This window comes from Macrobrachium nipponense, chromosome 9 (genome assembly GCF_015104395.2).
Source record: "Macrobrachium nipponense isolate FS-2020 chromosome 9, ASM1510439v2, whole genome shotgun sequence".
In the NCBI taxonomy this organism is placed as follows: domain Eukaryota; kingdom Metazoa; phylum Arthropoda; class Malacostraca; order Decapoda; family Palaemonidae; genus Macrobrachium; species Macrobrachium nipponense.
Window position 1 is genome coordinate 88,716,648 of NC_061110.1, and position 24,228 is coordinate 88,740,875.

A 24,228-nucleotide genomic window follows, 5' to 3' on the forward strand; every position below is an offset into this window, starting at 1 on the left:
TACAAAAACTATTATGCCATAAAATCTGTCCTTTATCCTTAGATGGTCAGGACAAATTCATCAGCCAGAGAGGCTAATCACTTCTAAAACAGCATGGAAAATATAAAAGAAAATCATCAGAAAATTTATTTATTGTATACTGTACATATAAGAATCACTTTCCTGCACATATTTTATGCAATTTATACAACCTTTCTATGGCTTATGCTAAAAGTTCATTCAGCATATATATACATATATCAAGAGGGAGTTTTACGTACATATATACTAATACAGTATATATTTATGTATATATTCATATACAACCTTTCTATGGCTTATGCAAAAAGTTCATTCCAGCAGTATAATACAATAATCAAGAGGGAGTTTTACATACATATATACTAATACAGTATATATTTATGTATATATTCACATGCACATTGTCATTTCCACTGTGTTGTGGTTTCAAGTACTTGACTATGCAATTAGCTTTTGAAATATATAAGCCTATTGGATGACTAATCACTGGCTTTCTCTTTCCCTCTTCATAAAAGTGCTTTTCAACTTTGGAAAACCAAGAATCGTAAGCTAAAAAAAATGAGAAGGCACCAATCTGATGACTTTTAAAACTACAGCAATTTTTTAACGGACAAATTGGTAGACTGAAAGTTAAAGTATCTAAATTTTACTGCAAAACAGCTATGGTAATTTTTTTCAAGATATTAAGTTAAAATTACTATCAATAATTTCATGTACATCCACTTCATATTGAGAAAATACCTGACTGAGTGTTTAAGTACACAAGCTATGATAAAACGGCTCAAACTGTCAAGTGCGGAAGACAACCTTTCTGGAGAGAAAGAGAGAGATATATGTATATATAAACAAAATGCATAGCATGAATGATGAATTTCACAGTTAGTTATTAACTAACTTGAGTTAATAACTTAACTCTGTGTATAGTCAACATACATGTACAGTATAACTAATTTAAATATTACAATTCCAGTGGAAGCTCAGCACCAATCAGATGCAGTGGACCAAATCTTAAGAATTACACCTACATTTATACTTGGGCGGTTCAAATACACTTTCCACCATTAGTCTCATGTAAAGTGCTACTAGTTGCCTAGTTCAACAATCAAATATATATATATCTCATTACAGTTTTTACATACAAAGAAATAATATATACAATACAGTACACATACATAGTATGAATACATGCACAACTTGCTAAAAGTAATACACACACACTTAGGCCTCAAAGCACTGCCAAATGACTTATCCACTAAATTGTATTACTAGGAAAGTTTATGCCATGTGTCTAAAGAATAAATTAATACATGTAAAACATTGGCACAACCACCATTGCAAAATCATCAGATGTGACAGGTAAAGAAAAAAATAAATTCCAGCATTTCATTCATCCACATATATAATCCCACAGCAGATACTGATATAGATATTAGAGTAAGTGACAGCCTTTAGTGATGATTGAAGTAACCTATAGGAATATTTGGGTTTAAAATGTTTTTCAATTACAAATTTTGATAATTCACAGTGCAATGTGACATATGCTTGAATGCTTTGCTATATTCTTGAGGTCTGTCAATTTTTTTAACTGAAAGCACTAGAGAAGTTCTGCACAAATTTAGAGTACATTGCAATTAGCAATTCAGTGGCATTTGTCCATGCAATCAAAGAGGACAGATGTCATAAATACAAGAGAGTAGAAATCAATTTACACAACTGAACAGAAAATATAACAGTATTTTGTGTTTCCATCAAATTTGCATCAAACTTGAGAACACAAACAATATTTTAATTCACTTATACTACTTACTGTTCTTCATGTTACATTCCTCAGATAAAAACATATGTAAATAAATGAAGTAAAAGTTATCCAGCCTTGCCATCATAGAGAAAATGGTTAAATGATATAAACTGATCAGATCTGTTTAAGCAATTGCTTTTACATACCAACTTACATCACAACAAATGTTGTTTGAAGTAGCACCAAATAATTTGGACACTATTTTTATCATTTCTCAGTACTGTAAACCAATTTGTACAACTGGTTCTAACAACTGGTTGTAAGTCTTCCCACTAAATAAGGATATAACTGGTAAGACATGTTATTTCAACCATTTTCTTATATAAAAATTTGACAATTTTCAGTTTAACGCTACATACAAGCCAGAATGCAACATACTTATACATTCAAAGGAAAATTAAGATGGGCAGGATAGGCAAAATATTTTGAAAAGAGACAAAATATCACTAGAAACCATCTCACTTGTAGTTTATACTCAATGCCATTATTCCAGTACTCTTGGCCCCTGATTAATTCTCTTACAATTTGTACAAACACATAAGAAACACAAAGCAGTGAATACTTCTCAATTTCTTAATCTTTCAAACACAAATACATGAGTCTCAAAGTAATAATTATTATGCGCCAAGATGTTTCTGAAAATATGCTAAGAAAATACAGTATTAAAACATTTACAAATATTTTAATTTAAAATTTATGCATGTCTTTTTATCCAAAAAATAGGAATTATAAAGTTTTATTTTCCTAATAGCAATTAATTTACAAAATGTTTCCTCACCAAAACCATGGAATTTAAAATTACAAACTCACTTTTGGTTCCTAATAACCCCTGCTTGGATGGTCTTACAATCTGGTTCAAAATGGGTAGCAAACACATATTAGAAAGGAAAAGTTTTCCTATGTAATGAGAGTTTCCTTCTGTCAGTTCCCTACATCTCTCATCTACCTCACCTAGTATGTAGGCTAGCCATGTGAGAGCTAAGATTTTTAGCTCAGTGGTCTGGTTATGCCCTGTGAGAGGTAAGACCTTTAAATCAACTGTCTGGTTAAACTCTCCTAATACAAAGCTTTGCTCTAGAAGTGAACCATCTACAGCTATCTGGAAAGGGGGATGAGAGATCTCTAATGTACAGAAATGATCTGAATGTATGATACTAATTTTTTAATTTCATATTTTTTGTATCTAACAAACCATTGTCTTACATGGCTTGCCCTTTGTAATCCTTACTGAAAGGGTCTGCCCTTGTGTAGTCTGACACAAAACTACTACATTAGCTACGATGTGTAACCTGAAATCTGTTATCCTGAAATGGACTGTTGAAGATGCATCAGTGAACAAAAGATCACCAAAGAAGAAGGCGAATGGGGGTGGGGGGAAATGTAACAAGATTTGGCTATGAATAAGGACAAGACCTGTTTGGAGACTTATACAGATGTGGATGAATTGAAGTAGTGCCACAACTCTTAAGATTTAGTGCAATATACAGCCAGGAATCAAAGAACTAAGGATGACATAACTTATCACAAGCAGGGTTAATAAAGATTTTTCCTAAAAGAGAATGATCTTCTCTTTTTCAGGAGTCTTGATAAATTATTCAAGAAGAAAGTTTAGAGGATAGAGGAAAATCAGTAACAATGGCTTGTAGATAAATTAAAGAATGGTAGCACACCAGTAACATGGCAGCACATGGCAGTTTGTATAAAAGATGTGAAAAAAGACTTAATAACAGCAACACAAAAGCTAGTATGACTGTGGAACACCAAATATGCAATAAAACACTAGAGGAATAAAAGAGAATGACCAACAGAACCATTTGCAGGATAGTGAGCACCAACAAAAGTGTCAGGATATGGTGTGGCTCTAGGAGAACTGTCACTAAAGCCATGACCACCTGCATGATTGATGAATGGCAGTCAGTAGACAGGTGGAATCAGGACAGCTGCACACACGTAGAACAGTTGGTAACACCAGCACAGGTAGTAAACAGGCAAACCAACAGCAAAATAGCTAGTACTGGTGAAACTTGAGGACAGAAGATATTTAAACGGTGAAAAACAAGTATAAGGAGGAAAAAGGACTCCTTATATACTAGTATGTTTTGCTTTGGAACGTAGAAGAAGTAGAATAACTATGTGTGTACAGCACGTCTTACAGAATTTTACTTGGTGACAAGAATAACAGTCTCCTTGTCAAAAATGTGATCAGCTCACATAGCAACAACCAGACTGTAGCAGTTAGTATGACCACAGCAAATCTGGTGGAATGGTGCAGAAACACAACCAAGAATGGACTAGGGTAGAACATCACAGCTGTCTGTAAAAGTGGGAAGTCTTACGGAAGAGAGGTGACAATGAGCTGGTCCTCTTTTATTACATGATGCATTATCACCTCTGTTAGCCCACAAGTGTCAAGGAATTGAAAGAAACAATAATCGAATGCAGGAGTAACTGTCAAAAAAACAGCACCAATTGTGGTCAACAGTGCATTAGTTACCATCCAGAGAGCAGCTGGTTGCTTTATCTGGTTCATGGGTCTATGGCAATGATCTGAAAAAGCTCCATCTCTACTGAAAGGTTTATCTTCTCCAGACGAATCTTATATTGACTGAGAGAGGGTCAGTCTTAGTCTTCAGCATTCTGAAAGGCAAACATGACCAAAGCTCAAGAGGAGACATGAAGCAGAAAAGCCAGTCATAGAGAAAGTAGTGAGGAATTGTTAAATATCAACAAGCAAATACGGAGGAGGGAAGGGGAAAAATGTAAGGGTCTTGGTCCTTAACAAGAGTGAACTCTAACAAGTTTAGGTTAACAGACTAGCCTTAAATTTTCTCTTGACCTTGTACATGGTTGCCTACTCAAACCAAAACATAAGACTAAGGCTACAGTTTTTCTGATACAGACATACTGTACATTCAAATGACAGTCCTCTGAATCCACACAAAAGACACCAATTGCAAGCAGCACATTTTTCTATTAACACTGAATAACTCTTCAACCATACTGGCATAATTCTTTTTAATTTCAATTTGGTAAATACATTTATCTAAAAAAGGTAATGGTTGCCAATGGGAACCATCTCTGACAATAGCTTCAACATGTGATTAACATTTTTCATGATATTAGAACCTGACAATCTAATCCTGTTCAATGCAATCATGGTCCACTTTCAAGAAGAATATGATAAGAGGGCAACTCCTAGGTATCAGAAGACAGATATTCAGGTGCTGTACACTGAATGGCTATCACTAAAGGCAATCCAGTTTTATGCTTTGTGTTTAAATAAAGTAAAATATTTGGAGAAATACATAATTAGAAGAATGCAGACCGAAATCTCTGACAAAATTGTATATCAATATAGTTTAAAAATTTTTCTCTAACTTAAAATCTATATTATTCAATAAAGTGTTTTGCATGAACCAGTTATTTCTCTAATAAACTTAAGTACGTACATTTATCAATTTCCATGTAGATATTTTTGAAGATGTAAAATTTCCATTTCTGAGACATACATATAACTTTACAGTATTTCAAATTTATCAAATCTTCAAACATTTTTTAATATACATTTTACTTTAATTCATGATAACCCACCATATTTTTTTTTCATTAAATATGTACAACTAATTTACAAAACACACCGACATTCATTTCACATGATCATTTTCCGGACCAAATATTTCCACTACAATCCATAAATACAACTTCTAAATAGAAATAAATTACAAAATCTACAATAAGAAAGATAAAGTTTTCACAGGCATTACTTTCGTAAGTTTGTGTAGCACCTTCGTAAGTTATATGTAAAGCATTTCACTTAATATTAAAAGGAAGCAGTAATTCAGTACTATAATAAGAACCATCATAAACTTCATGATAAGCTCTTTACATCAGCTAAAGTTGTCCCATTACAATTCATAGTTAAACAGATGTTTTACAGTAGTATATCCAACCAAAGTATTATAAGACCATGTACTCTCACATTAATCAAAGCTCACTTCGTTTGCTAGTTTCCGATCTCATTCCTGAAAAACTTTGATGAAAAACATGATTTTTGTGATCATATACAATTTTTAAGCATTTTAAAGCCCTTAGCAACCTATAAGAAAATATATTTTGTGATTCTATTTAATATGCTAGTCTATGAAGACAAGCAGTAGTGGACTATAAATTGTACCTCTGAAAAAAACATGCTTTACAAAATGAAATACAAGTAATAACACTAAACATAAAAATCAAGTACTTGGCATTAATTTTACAAAATGTACAAAGAAATATTTGAAAAAATGCTAACTTAAAGAACTTTTGTATCTAATTAATATTTACAACTTTTCCTCTTCAGAAAGTTAAACATTTCCAGTGCAGACAAGTTTCTATATTGCTTTTAGCCACACAAAATTAAATACATAAATACTGTATATATACTATACATCAGTTAAGTTAAACCATGAAACTCCTAACAAAGCCAATTACAGCTTAAGTCTCAAAAACAACCATTTTCAAGACACAGTTACATCGACCATAAAAAATATAACTTTATGCTAGTCAAACTCTATATACACTATTTTCATATATAATTCCTCAACAGGAAGCTTCATCTAATCTACAAAAACCAATATTTTTGCCATGACAGCAAAGCACCTACTGCCCAAAAAAGCTTGAGATATTCTCGCTAACAGATTCATTTACAGTAGCCTCCCATCATCCAAATTTATATATACTACTACAGCAACAAAAAGAAAATTCAAGATACCTTTCACGGAAATTAAAGAATGATGGTACATCGCTTGATTCCTATGAGAAACGAATAAAATAACATAAACTGACTGGACTCAACAAATACGCTAGTGCAAACCAAAAATTCAACATGGTACGAACACCTGCACCACAATTCTAAACTATTTACTCCAAACTGGTATTAGAGTATTGATTTCAATTGCACAGTAATTTTACTTAATATTCATTTTCCATAACACATATAAAGGTATAATATTAAATTATATTTGTTTAAATGAAATTAATTTTAAATCTATGAGTCCTTTAAACTAAATTTAATCTAGTTAAAATTATTGCAACTCAGTACAAGGTTTCAATATTTATATTTGTTTTTAAATCGATTTCATTAATGACACCTCTATGAAATCTCAAGAGAAAAAAAAAGCCCTCATATATAAAAGAAGTTTCAGAATTCATGTACAATCCTAACTGTCATTCTCTCAAGTCATTTAACCAAACCACTAAGTCACATTCCTGACTTTCACAGTGCTGGTAATAAAGACTTGTTATTAAATATGAAAAGTGAAAATCAAATCAAAATTATGTTACAAAAGTTGGACCGCTACATTAGAAGAGACTAAAATGAGGTGATGAAAAGCAAGCTAGGGACAAAAGGAACATGGCATACAACCTCAAACCCTGCTCACAGTGCACAAGGATGAACCGCTGTTGACACTACTACCCTATGAGGATGCATACACTTGCATAAAAACAAAAATAGAACATCACTATTTTTTTTCTTTAAATTCATCCACAAGTTAAAAGTTGGCAATTTTAATAAATTGTAGGTAACTAAATTTCTATTAATTAAAAACTCAACATTGAATTTATGCATCCTGTACTTTGTGGATAATGAAAGTCCACACAATTTAATCCTGTCAACGAAAACACCTTCAATTCTCACATAGTTCCTACATGAAACATTTAATGTTTCAACTGTTTATAAAAAGCCTGGTTGAAGTTTACTACAAAAAGACAAACATAAACTATTTGGTCAGTTTCTATGCAAAATAATCATTTCTCACACAACAGGAATGACTTTATGCTGTAATCCCAGATACAGCTCATAGTTTGATTCTCCAGGTATAATTATACAATTTAATTTGTACAACCAGCTACAAGTAAATGATCAAGATATAAAAAATGCTCTTTATTGAATTAGACATAAAATATTGAACTCTAATGCAAATGAAGTAAGAATGCCACATGAAAATAAGATATAATACAACTTATCATCAGGTGTATGAAACAATTCTGTTCCCTTGATAAAATCACTCGCACAGAAAACACTGACTTTACCTTGCTCTGGCTAATTCTGTACATAATTACTCATAGTTATCATTGTTACAGTTATTTTCTACACTTCAGTAAATCAAGACACTTCTTAATAATAACCATGCGTCATTTAAATTAAGGACAAAGCTCTCTGTATGAGAGTTCTTCATAAATATTTCAAGCAATTTATTCCCTATGTAACTTTCTTTCTTCTCTGCATACATTTTCTTCAGCACCAATAAAGCCAGTTGTTATCTATGAATGAAATTCTTCTCCTTTGTAGTTTTCTCCTTGTCTTTTCTCTCCATATACAATGGTTTCAACTTTGCTGGCTTGTAGCTTCTGTAAAAAACAAAAGGCTTAAATATATGCATAGATATTACAAGTCAAACAGAATTTACAATACTTCAATAAAGCATTGTCACTTCATAGCCTAAATCTATAACTTTCATTGAGTAAAAAACTTAACCCAAAATCCAGTATCAATCAGTTCTGAGAGCTTTTACCCTCCTTGCATTATGAGAGTCCTTTTCTCTAAGTAATGAACAATTACATATTCATAAAAAATATGGCATATGGAACTATAAAATTGCAAGTGTTCACTCCTAGTTTTTTATGAGAATACAATGAATCTTCAATGTATGTAAGGCCAAATCTGGAAATACTGTACTACTAGGAATAAAGTTCAGTTCAACCAAAATCTAACTGATTTGGGATCTGGGGAACCTCCCACTACATAAAATTACTGTTTAAGACACACAGCCTAGTAATAATCTTTAGTCAGCAACAAATCTTGAAGTGAAAAATGCAAAGCACCATAATGTACCTAATATAAGTGAGATTCAATGGTAAAGTTACTCAAATACTGCTGTCACATTTGATAGGACAAGCACATTAGTAAATGCAACACTCCTTAACACACCCCTATTGTTACACAATTGTCCATATAAGCTTAATCCTTACAAAATTTTGATTAAATTAATTGTAATTAGTCAAATTTTCAACCCTTGAGATTCTGACATCTGTAAATGAAGTCTACAAACATATTTCCTGCTAAATTCAACCTATCATTTTGACTTTTAATTTTTGTTGTTTCCAAATCAGAATAGTCTACAATAAACAAGAAATATCTGGCTTCAAAATTACTCCAAACCCAGTGAGTTTCTCTCTACAGCACTGGGTAACACAATGTTAAAAATTCCAAATGAAAACAATTATAATTTTAAATAAAAGGAAATCTCTATGACATATTAAAAGTGGTAAAGTTATAAGCTGATATACCTTTAAAAAGGCTTTATAAATGCAACAAAAAAACTTGGCTCATCAAAGTTAAGGAAAGGATTCAATGTTTGATGATTTAGGCCTTTAGAACTAAGAAATTCCAATACACAAATAAAATATTTCCCAAAATAACTAAATAACTTTTATATTATTGCATGACAGTTATGATTCTAAAAGGATGCCAAAATTCTTAAAATTATTTGTAAACTGAACAGCAAAGGCAAATTTACTTACGAATATTGTGAAAATGGAACACCAACTATAAGGAGAGGATTAGATTTCATATGGAGTCTCCACATACCATGGTGGTAACCTCGACCATCAAGGTCCCAAATTCGTAAACACTGAAAAGAGTACAAAGTTTCAGTTCAGAAGTATTTTGTACAGTGATTTACATTCAATGAAAGTATGGATATGCTTAGCATTCTCAAAAACTAAATACAGTAGATATGAAAACTAAGAATAACACCTCAAAAGGTCTGAAATTATATAACATTATTATATTTTCAAAAGTCAGTTCGTAACAGCATCATAATCTTATTAAGTTGGTTATTTTTGTTCTTGATTAATGACCTCTACAATACCCTCTTCTTCCTTTACATATCACTTCCTCATACCTTTGCAACCTGTAGCCATGTTGTGTAATCTTTGTGATGCTCCATCTGAATGAAGAGAAGGTAAATATGTCCTGTTGTGTCGGGTACAAAGTTTTCATCACATGGACTGCGAGAGTGATCTAACACCGTCCCGCGACGCAACATATCACTCACTAGCTCTTCGTATGCATCTTTCTTCAAGCTAAAATCAAAAGATATTTAAAAATCAAGAGACAAAGTTATTTTAACAAGCTTCTATTCTCAAATTTAACTGAAGTAATTTCTAAAATGTTATAGACATGTTGGTAAAACTGACTAAAACTAATGCAAATACATGAGCAGCTTTCAAAAGTATTATCAGCCTACAATACCTCTTCCCTAAAAGACTGTTACATGTAACATCTTCTAATGCCATGAAGCTATATTTCTTAGCATAAGATTCTGTTGGTTAAATTCGTGTTATCACTATTGTACCTTGCCTTGCAAACACATTCCATATTTGAAACAAATCTTTGTCTGTTGTTTATGGTAAAAAATTTGTTCCATTCTCAGCTTCACTATCTTTCTTCCAGGCTCTCTTCTTACCCAGACATTATTTCTCTTTTATTGCAGTACCACCACATCAACTACTTCTGCCAATCAGACTTGTCTACCTTTCCACTTGTGTCAACCTCAACTATTTGTAAGCCTAGTTTTTAAACTGCTCTTTTTCCTTATCAATTAAAATCCTAAGATAGGTAATTTTCCTTTGCATATCTTTCCCTTAATTAAATCTTTATTATCCTTACAACTTCACTATTTCTTCTGAAAAAACATACTCAACCTTAGTTAGCAGTTACATTGATATAATGTATTTACTGGAGAGTTCAATTTGTTTTATCTTATATCAAAACAACTTAGTTACTCTTGTCCTGTGACTGAAAATTCTATGCTTCATCCCAGAAATACTCTTATGGGCCTTATCTACATCATACAGTATTTCAATGCTTCTTCTCTTTCAGGAAAAATTAAATCAAATGCAGTATAAAAAATAAATTAATTATCTTCACTCCAAAAACCTAATCATTACTAACATAATAGTTCCTGTTTAGCAAAACTAATACAAACACACTACAATAATTACAGTATTATATTGACAACAATAACTCACCTATCCAAATCTCGCAGCTCAACATATGGTAAAGTGTTAAAGGAATGTTTCTTGAAATAAGTATCTTGAAAATAGGAGTTCATGTTGAGTCCGGAGGATCCGAAGTGGTATGTCCGTGAAACATCTGGAACAATGCATTCCCTTCCACGGCGAACTTCTGCTAAACGCATCCACATATCCCAGTCCCACATCTGCAAGACCAAGAAAACTTGTATAGAACTGATTATCTGCAGACAGCGGGACCTATGAAGTAGTCATTCAGTGCTGAAAGGTTACCTGAGACTGAGAGTAGAGGAGGTTTACAATGTGTAAAAGGAGGAAAACCTTGTACAGTTGCACTGTGAATCAGTTGCTAGGAGAGGTATAGTAAGAGGAATGAAAAGGGTTGCAGCTAGGGCTGAAGGGGTGCTGTTGCAAAGTGAGGTGCCCTGACGGCACTGCCCCATGGTGACCTAAGTATGAAGGTTCCACATTATTAGCTGTTCTATATGACTATATGATAATGAATCTAAGCCACTGACAAATAGTCTTCACACTGTACAACAAAAGTTATATCAAAGCTGATTTAACAAATATAACTATTATTCAATAAGCTCTACAAAACCCTTAAATGTCTGATTCTGAACCAGCATAAAAATCTTTTGCATGTAAATATGTGCATACATGACTGCAAGTACAGAAAGTTTAAAATTTCATATAAAGTACCTTCTCTGGAGTTGGCCACTTAGATTCCAGTTCCTCTTTGTATAAAGAACGTTTAAGAATCCACCCCAACCCAGGCATAGTTTCTACTCGGTAGAGTAGAGCAGGGTCAGTGCTGGTATGCTCGTAGCCTTGGTCATTCCAAGCACTAATGCAATAAACAGTTGGATCCTCTTCTAACAACCTCAAAGTTTGGCTAAAGTAGCTGAAATAGTAAACAATAAAATAATAATAGCAAAAAACCATGTTTCAAAGTTTCACTATAAAACATATACGTATCTCGTTTAACAAGAACAGGACACGACACAATAAGATGTGGTCATTTTAGACAACTAAATCTGTTCCTTCATTGACAACAAAATTACAATTATACCACTTAATTCATAAAAGCTCATATAACTGCATATACAATTAAAATGCTTGATGACTATGACTGTATACTACAACAAATATTGTTTCACAGAGTCCCATATTACCTGAAGAAATCAGGCGAAACATCTAAGTCTTCTTCTAAAATAATAGCATAACGGGCAGCAGGAAAAATGTTGAACGTAGCTGTGAGGGAAGCTTTGTAGTGTTGTGCTATGCGAGCATTTCTAGCCTGGAAAACAGAATTTTCTTAAATGTACTAAATGCCCATTAGAAATACTACAAAAACAAATACTAGATAACTGCAAATTCTAGATCCTCATTCGGTTCTGATATATAGTATAGCATGACATATTCTTATCCTATGGGAAATACAATATTACACCAAAAACAAATCCAGTAAGGAATCACATACTGTACACTGTATGTACAGTATATAATACTGCACATTACAGATATCTTACACGTTGGTTTTTTCTCATTACACTGATAATAAACTAAACACTCATACATGTAACACTTTAGGAAATAGTTGAGATGACGATTTGGACAATCATAATATCATTTATTTTTCTTTCATATGGATCAGTGATGTTTTCTTTGATGAAATATAGTACGTTATAAATCCTGGTATAATTATTATACTTCAATACATTTAACAAATCTTGAAAGTCTACACATCAATAAATTGAAAATTCAAATGTGTTTTAACATGCAGTGACAGAAAATTGACAAAGGACAGATTTATGAAAATTACACACAATTCTTTACCTGTTCCATACCTGCATGAGGGTGAGAAATCATGATCTACATGTGAAACTAGGAGCTTTCCTTCACAACATAAAATATTTCTCATTTACTAAGTACTAGTTAGTGCTTGTAACTTTCAGCAGTTAAGACAAAAAATGTGAAGAATGGTAACCTATCTGTTCCACAAAAGTAATACAATGGCAAATAAAACTCACCCCTAGAGGTGTGTGTTGGATGCCCCTTAAACCAAACAACTTGGTAACAGCAAGAGGTTCTTCATAATAACCATCAATGAAAACTGTTATCATTTCTGGATTAACACCTGGGGCAGCTAACAAGGAACGTAGTGACCTGCCAGTAAAAATACAAAGTGTAAATAATGCTAATCTCTATAAAGTTTGGATAGCAGTGATACCTTACACATGACATTGGCAAATGGAAACAATTTACAGGAAAAGTACTAAACAAATATTTACATAGTGGAGATAATCATATATATACAAATGGTTACCAATTTGAAGAGGAGATATTACTTCAATCTGGTGCTCTCTTTGGAACGAGGACTAACATATTCCAACAACTGGTTTAGTTAATCCAATTCATTTATGTTAGTTTCAGTTGATATTTCAGTAAATCTTACATATGATGACGATTTGGAGTTGTAGTGCCTTTTACATCTTATATTCTATTTTGGGTTTAATGAAAAGTCCATCCTTATAGAAATGGGAAAATAGTGTTGGAAAAAGGTAAGAGAGCCCTTGTTGATGTAGTTTATTACAACTTCTGTTGGCCAAATTATGACTCAGATCAAAGTACCTGAACTTGCTTTGTGAAAGCCTCCATCCCAACTGCAACATGCTACAAATCTGAGAGATCCATGTATGTACCGCTTAATAGTTTGCCTTGTAAGAAAATTTATGGAGCATAGGATATAAGATTTTTTTCAATAAAGAAAATCATTAATCTAACTGTGCAAAACACCTATTCTGCAGAGCTGGAACAAGAGCCCAATTTCATCTTTGTAATTAGATGCAGACTAAAGAAAAGAGACTACAATTTTATACATTAACGACCAGTTGACTTAAATGCCCTATATGATGGCGACTTTTATACTACATTACTAAAGTAACACTTATAAATATACCAAACCATCTTTAGACTTTAGTCATTAGTTGTATGAAAATAAAAACACTGCATACGTCTTAAAATTAAACAGTTTTGGTTTCTTTGATTTAAAATGAACATACGTACTTGTTGCTTGCTTTTTGTGACATCAATACTATACCAAATCTGTGTTACCTAATTACCACATTTGTGATATTTGGCATATTTTTAAACTCTTGAAAGATACTGTCCAAAGTTAACAAACGCAATCCTTCTTTCAGTAACAAATATTTCTATTTCTTCACAGAGCAGCAATAGCACCCTAGGTTCAGATGTCACTTCAGTACTGAAGGAGAAGCACTACAGAAACCTTACCTGTACAGGTAGTGTGGACGGTTGCTTGCAATGATGGCTACTGGTACATCATGAACTTGATTGTTCAGCAGCTGAAAGGGGACAAACAGTTCAGCATTTAACTGCAAAAACAGATATTTAACAGTACTTCTGTTTTATTTGAACAAATACCTTTACTTGATATAGTCTGTATAAGTACTTTATTCACTACGATTTTAATGTAAAGACATGACGGATATAGATGTGTATGTGAATTACAACTACATTAAGAAAAAATATCAAACATATGAATTAGTGTAATTAAAATTTTTCAGTTATGGAAAAACGTCACTAACGAGACATATTAACAAACATAAGTATTGTACAGGAAAGTTAAAGCACCTTACTACAGCACATTACAACAGCTTTCAAAGGATATTCAGTATAGCCAAATCCTTAAATAATCTTATTCCTTCACTTTTTCCCCTCCTAAAATATTATTTGACCATTTGTCATACCATATTTCCTTTTTCTTCAACTTATATGTGTTTTCTTTGATTGTTTACTTAACACCTACCATTATGTTACACATAGCAATCCTTCTTCTAAGGGAAATATCTCTTTAGGGGCAAAATGGCAATAATAATCTTACAATACATAACTCTCAAAGGAAAATCTAAAAAGCCCTTCATCATATACTTCAGGGGAAAGACTTGAAGCACTTGTAATAATATTAGAAGGAGCAAACACTTACAGGCTCTGTAGTGAAAGCCAATGGAGCTGGATCTGTGCATGAACACACTGAACCATATCCTTCGATGTGGCTGCAGAATTCACGTCTGCGGCGATGATCTTCTGTGTCTGGCCAAGTGCACTCACTCTCTATGGGTAAATTGAATTCAAATAGAACAGTATTTGACAATCTCAGCAATGAATATCTTAAAATGCAGTAACACATCATGACAATAGAAGGCTTATCTGAGGGAAAATTAATAAGGCTATCTCATAATAGGTAGTATCACTCAACTTTCTATAATAAAGTTATGCAGTAATTTCAGTACTCAACAGAACACTTGTAATAACATTTTGACACTTTAGATACATCACTGTTTTCTGGAAAGTATAAAATAGCTGAAATGGCAAGGTTAAGTAATATACTTAGCTAACAAAACTGGTGTGAACAGTAACCATCTACTAACAAGCACACAAATCAAATGTTTCTTCATTAAGGCCAAGCACTGAGACCTATGAGGTCATTCAGTGTTGAGAGAGAAACTGAGAGTAAAAGATTTTAAAGGTACAATAGAAGAAAAATCTCGCAGTTGCACTATGAATCAACTGCTAGGAGAGGTTGGAAAGCAAGATGGAAGAAAGAGAATACGAACGGGGGTTACAGTAAAAGAAACGAAAGAAGTTGCAGCTAGGGACAGAAGGGACACTACAAAGAACCTCAGGTAATGCCCACAGTGGCCCGAGTGAGCTCCACTAACAGCACTAACCACCCAAGGGGATTAAATCCAAAGGAACTCCTGTAACTAACCTTCAAGAGGAACAAGTGGCACTTCTGCTCTCAACATGATAGGTGTCCCCCAAGAATTGAAGTCAGGGCTCCGAGACAATTGCTCTCCATAGACTCTGCCTCCTTTGACAGCAACTAAAGCCCACATATCGCGCCATCCAAGTTCATGGGAATGACTGCTACCCAGTCGTCGAAGGGCATCACGCCCTCCGCCCTTCATTTGAAATGTACCTTCATCCTGAAAAAGAACTTGTTTTATTAGAACTCACCAAAAATATCACAACATTACTTTTGTATTATCAACATTATCAGAAGTAATTATTATGATGTGCACTCATATGGCAACGTCCTTAACATCCAAATATAATAAAGAAATGCAGTAAAAGTCACAGTAAATTCTTCTACCTTCATCCTGCAAGTTTTACAAAAAAAAAAAAAAAAACACCTAAAACATCAGTACAGCTCTTGTGTACCAACAGTACTAGCTGTGTCAAATGGCAGGGTTATTCCTTAGGATCAAAACAGTACAAAACTTCAACATATTTCTCTAAAGTTAACCATAACTTTATGAGAGTACTGTACCTTGTAAAGTGAATAAACACACAACATATTTACCTTGATGGCTAGCACCAATATTCTCCCTGGGGAAACCATATTCAGGAAGAGTGTCATTGCCTCATCCTCATGAGGAGAGTAAGTATCAAAGACCCTCTGAGCCATGACGGCCCCGCTCGCCTGGTGGAGCACGAGGACGTGAATTCCACGGCCCTTTCGTTCGTCGCTCTCTTCCACGATCTGAAATGGAATGGAGTATGTACATATGAGGTTTAGGACTCCCACGATCTGTAATAGATATTGCAAGAGCACAATCAAAATGCTTTTTCAGAACAATGATCAGGATGCTGGTATCTACGATGATGCCTCCACTAAGTGACATGAATCTTTGTAAGGCACATTAAAACACTGACTATTACAGTGTATTAAGTGAATTAAAATGTTTGAGGCAAAATTCAATCAAATCTATCTAATATCATGATTAATCCTCAACACTGTTTACAATGAATGGAAAAACTAAATACCCAAATGCAACGAGGTATTCCTTTCAAATGTGTTTGATCATCCCTCCACAACAATATCAACATTTATCTAGCAGATATTCTCCAGATCCATTAACCAAAGCATTCGGATACTGTACAAAACACAGACCCTCTATATTAATGATACACTGTTTCTAGGAGATTTACCTTTATGCCCACTAAATATATTAATGTACAAAGAATGGTGTACTACAGGGTTCCTTTGTAACCGCATTCTCAAGCAGTGCTTAAAAGGAGTCCCAAGCTATATTTGCAATGGAGAACTGCAGGCTGCCATAGTACATTTTTATGCGTGGAGGTAAGACAGAACACATTGTATAATCAACCATCACTTAACCTACTAATACTCATCAAATACAGACTGAACACCAGGATAAACATCATTAACACTTTTTACATGAACTTTCGGCATATGATAAGAGTTCCTTATCTTCTGGTTTGTTGGTTTGTACACAATTAGACTGAATTTTCAACCAAAACCCAAGGCCTTATTTAAGCTACTCACTAATGATTCATTGGACAATCTCAATGGTCAGTATATCTACAACTGATTACGTACCCCTTCCATTTCTTAGGAAGTGCCCAAAATAATGTTTACGTGTTAACATTTAGTGCTCAGTTACTTACTTACTTATTTTTACACTATTGTTCTATTGAGCACATAAATCTCTGCATTTTGAAGGCACTCTTTAAAAATTTTCCCGTTTCTTTAATAGTGGCTCTTGTCTCAGTGCATAGAGGACTACACATACACACACAACGTTTTAGTTCTGTTTACTACCACAGTATGGCACGAATGTCGTACCAATAGTCCTCCTATGTACTAATCTCTATTGAGCATTGTTTATGCATTCTGCAAAAGTCACAACTTCGTACCACTACTCATAATCAGTTCATTCCGGCAGTCACTAACGGGTCCTGTTTAACTTCACAGATTCAGGGTCTCTCAATGTCCTGTATCTTATTTGGGAAGTCAAGAGAAAAAGGTTCAGTTCTTATACCTCTTCTGTTCTATTTTTTCCTGGTCCCTTGTTGAGTTTTCTACTCTCTCTCTCTCTCTCTCTCTCTCTCTCTCTCTCTCTCTCTCTCTCTCTCTCTCTCTCTCTCTCTCTCTCTCTCTCAGTGCTACAACTGCAACGGGATAGGCAGTGTTAAATGTCAGATGCATACAGAGAAGCCGCCATGAATGGCCAGTATCCGATGCCTTCCTCGGGAGTCCATTCTTAATTCATAAGCACAGAGCAGACGCAGCATCGTAAATCAAAACGAGAGAGAGAGAGAGAGAGAGAGAGAGAGAGAGAGAGATGCTTGTTAGATGTGGTCAAGTACGCACGAAATACACTGTAAGCCGATAATAGAAAGATATGCAAATTTTGTTTATTGTTTATCAAAAGGTGATAAGTAAGAGAGAAAGAGCTTTAATAATTGAAGATAAAATAATGAAAAACGTATGTAAAACTATAAATTATATACATATATATATATATATATAGTATATATATAATATATATATATACACATATATATAATATATATATATATATATATATATATATATATATATATATATATATATGTATGTATGTATATATGTGTTTGTGTGTGTGCGCGTGTGTATGTGCCTAGAGAAACAGCTTCAATAACTGAGGAAATGATGGAACTTTTCTAGACAGTGACCCAAAATCTATGTACCCACTTTTACGGATACATCATAAACTCCGAAACATTAGCCCTAGAGAGTGATCCCAAGGAAATATTAGCGCTTAGACAACCCTCGAACTTTCCGGGGGTGGGGGTCATTAATTAGAAAAGATAGGAATGATAATGGAATATATATATGTGTGTGTGTGTGTGTGTGTGTGTGTGTGTGTGTGTGTATGTGTGGCCTACCGTTGCGCCATCTACAGTGACGGACACTCGACTCTGGCTAGACACGACGTCGACAGTGAGGGTTTTAGGGGGTGATTCCTGTAGGCGCAGATTGTTCCTTCGTCCGACCCCGGCACCTCCGCCGTTGCCGTCACTCTCTGGAAAATGAAAGTTACAATAAATAAATCAATCAATAAATAGTACTGGTAATCTTCCTAGGCACGAAGATATGGTAATTCAGTTGTATTACACAGAGGAAAATGAAAATGGTATATCTCAGAAAATGCCCAACAGTTTCGTTCTCCAATGGACCTCTTCTTGGAGCGTTTATTAAGGAAATAAATAAATAAATAAATAAATAAATAAATAAATAAATAAATAAATAAATAAATAAATAAATAAAGCGGTAAATTGTTTACTCGAGGACCAAGAACATTGGGGTTGGCCTTCAATAACAAATTGAAATTTCGACTATTTACAAAATATGTACTGTCTGTATTTGAGGGACTGTTTCGTGTAGTTATAAAATATGCATCTGTGTTTTAGTGATTATTTCGTGCAGTTACAAAATATGCATCTGTATCTGAGTGACTGTTTCGCGTAGTTACAAAGCATCTGTATTTCAGATCTTGTTAAGTGTAGTTACAAAATATGCATCTGTATTTTAGAGATTATTTCGTAAATTAAGAAATATGCGTCTGTATTTTATAGATTATTTCGTATAATTACAAAATATACTTGTGTATATGAGAGAATACTCTTATATTTACAAATGCATCTGTATTTGAGATATTACTATATATATAATAATATATATTATATATATATATATATATATATATATATATATATATAATATACAAAATATGCTTCTGTATTTGAGAAATTATGTACGTTATCGCATTTCACTCTTAATATAATTTCCTCTTTTGCAGAACAAATTAAATACTGTTTCTCAAAAATGACTCGAAACAGTCGTAGATTTCTCTTCAACACACGAATCTGTTAGGCCTATATTGAACAACATTTATACTTCAAATCTTCGCATAGAACAAACACATATCACAGAAAAAAGAAAAGTTTGTTCAACATACGAAACAGAGGAAAATATTGGGCCTATACTGATCAAATTATGTACGTCCGTTCTTTGCATAAAGCTTACACACAGAGAAAGTACATTCTTTGCATAGAGCTTACTCACATTAGAGAAAGTACATTCTTTGCATAGAGCTTACACACGTTAGAGAAAGTACATTCTTTGCATAGAGCTTACACACATTAGAGAAAGACCATTCTTTGCCTAGAGCTTACTCACAATAGAGAAAGTACATTCTTTGCATAGAGCTTTCTCACATTAGAGAAAGTACATTCTTTGCATAGAGCTTACTCACATTAGAGAAAGTACATTCTTTGCATAGAGCTTACACACACTAGAGAAAGTACAACGTTTCAAACATTGGCAGAAATAAACAAAATAGGAAAAAGAGAGTTTATCAGTTCAATGATAAGGGAATGAAGAAATGAAGAACAACACGAGAGAGAGAGAGAGAGAGAGAGAGAGAGAGAGAGCGCGAGAGAGAGAGAGCGAGAGACACAAAACCAGCCACAAATGGGATCAATTTTAGAGAGTGAGTGGATAAAAAATTTGAACTTTGAAACTTTGCACAGAGCTTACACATATTACCACAAAAAAGAGACAAATTTTACACATTTAACAGAAATACAAAAGACATAAAAAGGCCTCATCATCAGCTCAACAACAAGGAATAGAAAAGGGAAGAAGAAGCAGAGAGATATACAAACAGCAGCCAGCCAGAGTGTGTATCACAACACCAAAAACACACACACACAATCGAACACAATGGTGACGTCTGGTATCGACGCCGCGTCAAACTTACCAATAGTCGCGATGGGAGTTCTCAGCTGCCGAGTCTTGTCCACGATAAAGGAAACGTTGATGGCAATTGTAGCCACAAGCACAAGCATCAGGCCGCCCTGGACGTGACGAAGCATCGAAGAGATATTAGTGTACGAGGGAAGTCCAGGAATATCAATAAAAATGGAAAACTTTTAAAATATGGCGTCTGGCAACCGGGTTTTGAAAAGGATGTTCATTCCATAATACAATGTTTTTTTTCTTTTCCATCTTTGAGACACCATGAATTCTAAGCTAAAAATAATATTCAAAATTCAACAACTAATAACATTATTCAAAATGTGAGGCGAAATACTTAAGTAAAACCCAAGCACCATGAATTCAAGGCTAAAAATAATATTCAAGACTAAACTAAACTCATTATTCAAAATGTGAAGCGAAATACCTGGGTGAAACCAAGTACCAAATTGGATATCATGAAACTTACTATGTAATAATACAGGGTGTCCATAAAGTCCCAATACCATTACGAGCAATAAATATATACTTGTAATGGTACTGGGACTTTATGGACACCCTGTATAACATACGCATGTGCTTATGTAGTATATAAGCACATACAGATATGTACATACAAATATATATATATATATATATATATATATATATATATATATATACATATATATATACATATATATATACATATATATATATATATATATATATATATATTATATACACACACACATATATATATGTATATGTATATATAGTATATATATATTATATATATATATATACACAGATATATATCACATATATATATACACAAATACATATATATATATGATATATACATATATATATATATATATAGTATATATATATAAAAAGATAATATATTATATATATATATAACACACCATACAATATACATATATATATATAGACCATATATATATATATATATACACCACACATCGTACACACACATATACATAAACATATATATATTATCACTATATATATATAATATAATAAATATATACACACACACACATACATGCAGATATATATATATATATAAATATATATATATATATATATATAATATATATATATATCGAGCTACAATGTCCTTTAATATCTAATTCGCTCTACCTCGGAATTAATATATTTTCATATATGCTTAACCGAAGGGGAATTTTTTCTCGATTACAACTTAGATTTGCCTGGACCAGGGCGCGAACCTATTTGGATCCTTTCAAACCCAGGAACGTCAGTTGAAGCTTTAAACCTACTACACCACCGCGGTGGTGTAGTAGGTAAAGCTTCACTGACGTTCCTGGGTTTGAAAGGATCCATAGGTTCGCGCCCTGGTCCAGGCAAATCTATTATCGAGAAAAAATTCCCCTTCGGTTAAGCATATATGAAAATATATTAATTCCGAGTAGAGCGAATTAGATATTAAAGGACATTGTAGCTCGATATATGTATATGAATCACGGAAATGTGATATGACTTATATATATATATATATATATATATACTAATAATATATATATATATATATATATATATATATATATAGAGAGAGAGAGAGAGAGAGAGAGAGAGAGAAGAGAGAGAGAGAGAGAGAGAGAGAGAGCATATAAACTGAAAGGCTTTAATGATTCGTGTTACCTGGAAGAGTTTGGCGAGCCTAGTGCCCCTGGGCAGAAGGGGCAGGTGCCTGTGGTGGAGACCTGCCAGGTGCGAACCACCCCCGCCCCCACACCTCCCGCCCAGCCGCCCGCACTCTTCCGCCCCTGCGACCGGCGGGGAATGAAGGGCGGCGCCCGCGGGTTCGGGCGCCACGACTCCATCTCCTTCAAACGCCACCCACACACGCCGTCCCTCACTCCCCTCCTCCTCCTCCACCTCCTCCACCTCCTCCTCCTCCTCCTCCTCTGGCAGATGGTGACGTCACGCTACGCAGACGGTCGTCGGGTGCACCATCTGTCAAAAATTATATATATTTATTATATTACATAAAACAATGATTAATAAGCATAAACTTTTGAAAAAATAAAATCATACGTATAAAGTAATATATATATATATCTAATAAAAGGAGCCCATAAAAACACCAAAATGTAGAGAGAAAAGTACTATATTTCAGAGACTGCTGTCTCTCTCTTCAGGTATATGAATGAGAAAAGTTTACAGAAAATGGTGGTATTTATACCAAGAGATCCGTTCACAAGTAAGCCAATTTAGGTCACCCCCGCTGATAATCTTACTTTAATCTTCTTAAGCGTTTGTTGAATGAACACTTGGTCGACGACATCTGAGATCCACGCCCCTTTTGAGATGTTCATTACCTGCTTCTCTTTTATTAAGGCCGATTCCATCATTTCCCATTGGCGCTTGACAAAATAATAAAGTTAGTTGAATTATGTGCATCTAATAACGTATTTTCATTCGGGGAATCATTCTACAAGCAAAAATTCGGGTGTAGTATGGGTAGTCCTTTAAGTCCTGTTTTAGCCAATCTGTGCATGGAATACTTTGAATACAGTAATAAATGCAATAAAACCCAAGAACATGCTGTGGATGAGATACGTGGATGACATCCTAACATTTTGGGATAATAAGTGGGGTAATTTTAATGAATTCCTCTCAAAATTAAACGCATTAGTGCCCAGCATCAAATTTAAAGTTGAATGGGAAACAGACAACAAAATTCCTTTTCTTGATGTTTTAATAATCAGAGACACGACAGAATACAAATTTACCATATACAGAAAACCAACGTTCTCACTTTCATATTCACTACTTTAGCTATCACGACATTACTATCAAGATAGGTGTGCTAGCAACCTATTCTTAAGAGCCTTACGAATTTGTTCCCCAGATTTCCTGGAAAAAGAATTTGAACTAATTCGCAAGCAACTTTCATCTTTAAAGTATCCTGACCATATAATTGAGAAAGCAATTCAAAAAGCAAACGTAATTTTCTACCGACCCCCTAAAGACAAGACCAGAGACACACCCAACAATAAAATAAAAATTCCTCACCTGGAGACGATTAAGAGAATAACCCACACCCTTGGGAAATCCAACCCTTTTGCATTTACCTACCCAAATACCTTAGCCAAATCCCTGATTAACGTCCAACAAAAGACATCTCCCAAAGACTCTGGGGTATATGAGATCCCATGCCAGGACTGTGACCAATCTTACATCGGATTTACAGGTAAATCACTTCCCCAGAGATTAATACAACACAAACGGTCAGTTAGGTATGGACAACAGAACTCGGCTATTTTCAACCTTATAAATGAACATAACCATAGAATAAACTGGAATATGTCACGTGTAATTTATAGCAGCAACTGCCGGTACAAGAGTCAAATGATGGTATCGGCCTTAATAAAAGAGAAGCAGGTAATAAACATCTCAAAAGGGGCGTGGATCTCAGATGTCGTCGACCAAGTGTTCATTCAACCAACGCTTAAGAAGATTAAAGGAAGATTATCAGCGGGGGTGACCTAAATTGGCTTACTTGTGGACGGATCTCTTGTATAAATACCACTTTTCTGTAAACTTTTCTCATTCATATACCTGAAGAGAGAGACAGCAGTCTCTGAAATATAGTACTTTTCTCTCTACATTTTGGTGTTTTTATGGGCTCCTTTTATTAGATGGAATTCTGTTGTTACAGAACATT

The 24,228-nt window shown here is 33.9% G+C and overlaps 1 protein-coding gene across 1 annotated transcript; it reads right to left on the minus strand.

Annotated features, from left to right (window-relative positions):
- Positions 1-352: 352 nt before the first annotated feature.
- On the minus strand, positions 353-22,371 carry LOC135217982 (protein O-linked-mannose beta-1,2-N-acetylglucosaminyltransferase 1-like). The gene is made up of 14 exons (XM_064254108.1): positions 22,200-22,371; positions 20,536-20,632; positions 18,659-18,795; positions 16,287-16,466; positions 15,693-15,909; positions 14,907-15,034; positions 14,195-14,265; positions 12,931-13,066; positions 12,073-12,197; positions 11,600-11,801; positions 10,895-11,085; positions 9,766-9,946; positions 9,383-9,492; positions 353-8,209 (listed from the first exon to the last, which is right to left on the minus strand). The coding sequence occupies exons 2-14, from the start codon at positions 20,621-20,623 to the stop codon at positions 8,119-8,121; spliced, it is 1,857 nt and encodes a 618-aa protein (XP_064110178.1). The 5' UTR covers positions 20,624-20,632; positions 22,200-22,371; the 3' UTR covers positions 353-8,118.
- Positions 22,372-24,228: the final 1,857 nt, after the last annotated feature.

Excerpts from the sequence above, each read along its gene's own strand:
- LOC135217982 (XM_064254108.1), bottom strand. The coding sequence starts at position 20,623 with ATGCTTGTGCTTGTGGCTACAATTGCCATCAACGTTTCCTTTATCGTG. Across the intron at positions 15,035-15,692 it reads GCCACTTGTTCCTCTTGAAG|AGAGTGAGTGCACTTGGCCA; the intron begins GTTAGTTACAGG and ends ATTTACCCATAG. Across the intron at positions 14,266-14,906 it reads TGGCTTTCACTACAGAGCCT|CTGCTGAACAATCAAGTTCA; the intron begins GTAAGTGTTTGC and ends GTCCCCTTTCAG.